The 6,207-nt window shown below is 41.1% G+C and overlaps 1 protein-coding gene across 1 annotated transcript; it reads right to left on the reverse strand.

Moving 5' to 3' along the window:
- Positions 1–214: 214 nt before the first annotated feature.
- Positions 215–1,380, reverse strand: LOC308084598 (pancreatic secretory granule membrane major glycoprotein GP2-like). Its single transcript, XM_080427330.1, has 4 exons — positions 1,159–1,380; positions 743–902; positions 566–641; positions 215–439 (listed from the first exon to the last, which is right to left on the reverse strand). The coding sequence occupies exons 1-4, from the start codon at positions 1,353–1,355 to the stop codon at positions 420–422; spliced, it is 453 nt and encodes a 150-aa protein (XP_080283456.1). The 5' UTR covers positions 1,356–1,380; the 3' UTR covers positions 215–419.
- Positions 1,381–6,207: the final 4,827 nt, after the last annotated feature.

Consider the following 6,207-nt stretch of genomic DNA (forward strand, 5'->3'; position numbering starts at 1 on the left):
TTTAAATGATCAGTGTATTTTTTTTTTTTCTTACAAAACTCAAGTTATTTTTAAAGCACTTTTATAAACATTAAGACTGCATATATTTATTTTTGTATAAATATACTTCATCATTGATCATTTACATATTTCTTTACTAAATAACTATATAATGTTTTATTTGGTACTTGAACCTTGAAGAAGCAGACACAGATTTGCCATTTAATGCTCAAATCACCGTTTATTTGTTACCATTATTATTGATTTTCAGTATGTGTATCTTTTTTCAGAAGAGAGAAACACAAAAAGTGTTAATGATTAGTTAGATTAGATTAATCATAGCATAGCATGTTTATGAAACCTACGCACCAAATAAAAATCATACAATTATACGATTAGAAAATTGAATATATTGGAGTCAGTTAAAGATGTTGGCTGGTTCACTCCACTAGCTTGTCCCCTGAAGATCCAAAGCAAAGAGAAAAACAAAAACAAATGTAATCCACTTTAACATTGAGTTGTCAGCACTTCAGATCCTTGTATTTAATAAAATACTGTCTTTCTTATTGTTGTTCTTGATACTCACAGGTGATTGGTCCAATGGTGATGGATTTGAAGGTTACAGGTGTGGAAACGGAGCGACGACGCCTCCCTGAGCAAACCTGTGAATGGTGAAGGAATAGCAGTAAGCACACAGTTTGCTACTGACTTAACTGTCTGGTGTGTGAAACAGAAGAGTGTGGAAAGAAAGTGTGAAACTTACAGGAGAACATGAGGAGGCTCTCTGGTCACACAGGTGGAGGCTGCAGTGAAGGTAGATATCTCTGTAGTCTCCATGGAACAGGAAGAGCAGGGCAGAGAAACGAGCCTGGAGGGAAGAGCCGCTCTCATCCACTTTCACCTGACGACGGTTGGTAGGACACCTGAAGAAAAGGAGGGTCACGTTGTAGGCCCATGGTTACACATCACTATTTCATCCTTCATTCTCCATTTATTTGATAAAGACACTGGACTAATAATGATAATAATATAGTTAATATACTGGCTGTTTACCACACAAACCCGTACCCTACAGTTGGGTAGAAGTTGGGTGGGAACCCAACTTCTACCCAACTCTCTCTTTTATTTCTTGTTTATTGTGACACAAACCATCTGCTGAGGCTGAAGAATGAAACATACTTGTTTTGAATGAGGAAGTGTCGAGTGGAGTTATCAGGGTTGGAGGAGTGAGTGATGTAGCAGTCGTCCAGAACGACCACAAACCTTGGATCTGTTTCCCCTACAGATACTCCTACATACAGGGCAGAGCCCACTGGCAGGGTGACTGGGCCTGCTGGGTAAGGCTCTGTGTAGTTGGAGTTTTGGAACAAGGACATGGAGGCGTTGGTTGGTGAACCCACACCTATCACGGCATCTTCTAGTCTGTCAAGGAAACATTTAAAGGTTCAAACGGTGTCTGTCTACAGTTAAGGGTTAAGTGTCTTGTTCAGGGACACTTCAACACATTGTCGGGCTGGGAATCGTGTGTGTGTGTGTGTGTGTGTGTGTGTGTGTGTGTGTGTGTGTGTGTGTGTGTGTGTGTGTGTGTGTGTGTGTGTGTGTGTGTGTGTGTGTGTGTGTGTGTGTGTGTGTGTGTGTGTGTGTGCGCGCGTACTGTAACTAACTGTATTCTCACTGTCTCTAGCGACTTTGAAAATAGGTTACTTACTCAAGGTATGGTCTGATAGCCACATCTAGGCTGGTGTCTGTGTCCAGAGGATAAACACAGGAGAAGGGAAAACCCACAGGAACTGAGAAAGAAGAATCATTTGCAGGGTAGACAAATACAGTGTTGGAGTAGATGGCATTGGTGTTGTTGGTCTGAAAGACAGAGGTTAACTTAATGGTCAGTCCAGGGAATCATCTAGCCAGCCGGAAACAAAGTAGCCTACCAGTATACACATAATTAAACAGTAAATGTATCAGTCATACATAATAATAATAATAATAATACATTTTATTTGTATTGCACTTTACATTTGAAACAAACCTCAAAGTGCTACAGTACATAATAAAACAGATAACGAAAACCATTTGCAAAAGAATCAAAAAAATCAAAAAGACTAAAACAGGATTAAAACATGTTTAAAACAAGTTTAAAAAGGAGAGACAGGGTTATTAAAACCGGCTTAAAAAGCTAACCAAATGCTTTGTTAAAATGGTAGGTTTTTAGTGCTCTCTTAAAAGTGTTCACAGTTTGAGGAGCTCTGAGATGGTCTGGGAGTGAGTTCCACAGCCGGGGGGCAGCTGCACAGAATGCTCGGTCTCCCATGGTGCGGAGGTTGGTGTGCCGTTCCTTAAGCTTGTTAGTGTTTCCTGAGCGGAGGCTGCGGGTGGCGGTTTGTGGTTCGTACATCAGAAGGTAATACAATAATATGTCTAAGAATCTAAAAGCCACACTAGCATTCCATAGTATTAATACCATAGGCAGCAGATCTTGTCATGGCAAACTACCCATTTGATGTTGCATTATGTTGTGTGAATATTTTGGACTGAGGGTGGCGCTAGAGGAAAGTTCACCTACATCAGTATGGTTTATCCTGATTTGTCTGCTTATTATATTACAAGATACTATCTTTTGTGCAATAAGGGTGGCACTAGAGGCAAGGTCTCATGGGGTCATTCACACAGTACCAATGCAGAAGTGTGTGCTAGTATAAAGCAATAAGTCACTAGAGGTTGAAGTTTACAGAGTATTTTATAATGGCTGAGGGGCGTAGTGAGGAACAAGGCGCTATCCGAGTGCCTCGATCCGACCCTCTCAGCCATTATAAAATAGAGGTAAACTGAGACCTTAGGTGGCTTTTCTAAAATGGTTACAAATATGGCAACATGAAAATCATAGACACGTCCCAATTAAGACAGTTCTTAATAATTCACTACAAGGACAACTTCTACAAGAAAGTAGTTCCCGGCTACCAGGAACTCCTGACAGAGACTAGTGCCTGTTCAGCCAGTCCAGATGACTGTGTGCTAGACGTCAACTTTTCCCAAACAAACACATAGAGAAACAAAACCTAACTGTTAGCTCAATCTCATTGTATCTAAGATGTTCGATACAAATTCTAAAAAAATCCAGATTTAGCTACTATGTCTGTGAACATCCCGTGTGAACCGCTAGCCTAGCTACTTAGCCTTGCTGCCAAGGAACCAGCGCAGATGGTTTGCGAGGGATATGGGAGCGCTTGTTTTACTTACAAGCCCCGCCCGAAGCCCCTCAGTCACGGGCGGTGCTTAGAAGGAAAACAAGCGCTCCCCTTCCCTCGTTCAGCTACAGATGCACTGAATCACTGTAGAAACAAATTACGCACCTGTGATTGATATAAGCTGATCTAAGGAGTATATTATAGTGTCTTTTATCATATCTACTAGATTGAAACCAGCCAATCAAGGATTGGGACTATCTGTTTTAGAATCTGCAGAAGCCAGAAGGAGGTGCATGACTCCAACGGCTGCAAACAGAGTTCCAGTTCTATGACATTGCTGCAATCAGGACTAAAACACATTGAGTTTGAATCCTATTCATAATCTTTGACCAACCACAACATTAGTTTGGATTCCAAATTGATTGATTGATTGATGTACTTTATTTAGTAAGACATGAGAACAACAGTACATGGAAGTACAACTTCACAATACAAGGTCTACTAAACTGGAAGACTCATTAAGCACTGAGCTTGAAATATGTAATGTATTGTGGCAAAGAGCATCATACTGTATGGTATAGCCACCTGAGCTGAACTACAGTATAACTAGACACATAACTAATCACAGGAGAAGAGGACAAGACAAGACTTTTTTGTGCGAAAATTATGCTTCACAACCAACAAAGACAATTATGTAACAACAACAAGTTATCAGACAAATCCTCACCGTCAATGTGTTCCCACAGGTGTCAGCCTGACGTTCCACTTGGTACCACACTGTTCCATCACGCTCTGTGAAAGATGAGCACTGCGGGTCGGCCAGGTGACCAGAGGATCCATTCAAACCAGAGGATTGCAGACCAGTCAGTCCCAGGCCAATTTGGATTTGACTCTGACCACAAATGAGTTCTGGAGGGTGATGGATTAAAGAAGAGGAAGATACAGTAGGAAGCAAGAGCAAAAATAAATTCAGTAACAATATTGTTATTAAGTGTAATTACTATGTTGCCACTGTGTAATGCAGAAATGCTTATTCATTAATAGCCACAAATACACTACATTTATAGTGTTTTGTTTAGACTGGGCAGACTAATCATTTGTGAGTGTAAATTGAAATTTAAAAGATAAATACTAAAAAGAAAATGGGCTTAACAAACTAGTAACACTCATTTTCAATAGGCCATAGGAACACAGCGGTTCATAATGCAGTATATATTCCTGTTTACCTTCATCGAGTGTTGTAGTTGTTATTGCAGTCGTTGTAGTAGTTGTTGTCGTTGTAGGTGTAGTAGTGGTAGTAGGTGTAGGTGTAGTAGTAGTTGCAGGTGTAGTGGTCGTTGTAGGCGCTGTACAGTGGAAAACAACACTCAGGCCTTCAACGCTACCAAACAAACCACTATAATTACAGCATGATGTGAATGACTAAAATATGAAACAAAGACACTGTATGATGCCAGAAATAGAACTGTTTAGCAGATGTGTATACAGTTCTGTATGTCTGCGTAGATGAACAGATGTGTATACTGTACTGTATATCCACCTTGGAGGTCTGTGCAACAGAAACATGGGATTGGTAGCTACTATGAATACGATGGACTATGAAACACAGGATTGGATAGCGCTCGGGTGGTGCAGGGGTGAAGTCCCTGCCGACCACCACGGAGGTTGTGGGTACAAATCCACGTGGCGCGCCCGGCTTTTTCGAGCGAACACAACAAGAACACCATTGGCCCGCGTTCAGGGGAGGGAAGCCGGGCGGGGAGAGTGATGTGATATTGGTCATGGCACGTACTGGACAATGAAAGGCAATGTCATGAAGCACAGAACATGTGTGAGTTAGATTGCATTAATACTAAAAGCGGATTTGTATGATTTTGCAGACCTCTGCCTGGGTTGTGCCTCCCCACCAAATAAAACCTGCCCAAAATAGAGAATATGACTCTCTATCCATGAGTTTCCAGTGTCCCATGAGGCCTTGTGTGAATTATGGGCATCACTTCCTTTTGTCATTCAATTAATTTGAATCAGCTGTGTGGAGGCAGATCTAGTAGTGTATAAGTAAGGAGACTAATATGACCCTTTTAGATTTGTGTCAGGTTGTGTTCCCAGTTCCCACGTTATTGTTGACTTAAACGGATCACTCAAATTAATCGAATGACTGACATCAGGAAGTGATGCCCATAATTCACACACACACATTTTTCCAATAAGCTCCCTATAGGAAACTTGTGGATATACACCGGTAGGCCTGGTCCAAGCAGGCGGTGCCATAGTCTTCATTAGCCAGATCCCACAACTCTATTTTCTGCCTCATCGCCTCCTCCGTCCTTTACATCATGTCATTGTCTGAACGTACATCACTGCAGTGTTTATTAAGATAAACCTAGTGCTATTTAGGCCATGTCAAGTTCACGAGATGGTCACATATTTCGGCAGGTCACCAATCTCACCGGAACACAGCCATGCTGGAGGACACAGGACGTAGCAGGCGAGGAGGCAGAACATTGAGTATAGGATCTGACTACTGACTCCAAAACAAATGCCCCCCCCCACCCACTGCAAAATAATAATGCAAAATAAACCAACAACAAAATGTTGATTTTGATGATTTTCTGACTGAGCCAGACTTTGTGTGGACTGAAATATACCTCTAATTGGACAGATGTTGTTCTGCAAAGTCTGCCTGACTCCATCAAGAGCTTGAAAGTTGGTCACTCGAAACACATGCTTCGATGGATCGGTAGCAATGGTGTCCAACTCTGCTCTTGCATCAGCATTATTAAAAGCGCTTCCAACCTAAGGATACCAAGACACAGTGGTTACAGTGTTGTGAAGGACATTCAAGGTATTACGGTATCAAGTTATTGGTGTATAATTCTAGGCTCATCTTGACATTGATACTCTCATTGTACATTCAAAACGGAGCATGCTTTTAAACTAAATAGTCTTAGTAATCAATCCTCAAGGTTGAGGTCAAGTGTTAGGCATTATTATTTAAATGTTTATATAATTACAAGACTTTGAACATTATTGTCAAATAACA

This window comes from Gymnoscopelus braueri (assembly GCF_963280865.1).
Source record: "Gymnoscopelus braueri genome assembly, chromosome: 4".
In the NCBI taxonomy this organism is placed as follows: domain Eukaryota; kingdom Metazoa; phylum Chordata; class Actinopteri; order Myctophiformes; family Myctophidae; genus Gymnoscopelus; species Gymnoscopelus braueri.

Bases quoted from the DNA above. Each gene is read 5' to 3' on its own strand.
- LOC308084598 (XM_080427330.1), bottom strand. From the start codon at position 1,355: ATGTCCTTGTTCCAAAACTCCAACTACACAGAGCCTTACCCAGCAGGC. The intron at 903-1,158 runs GTATGTTTCATT...CCTTTTCTTCAG, and splicing joins CACTTCCTCATTCAAAACAA to GTGTCCTACCAACCGTCGTC. The intron at 642-742 runs GTAAGTTTCACA...CACCATTCACAG, and splicing joins GAGCCTCCTCATGTTCTCCT to GTTTGCTCAGGGAGGCGTCG.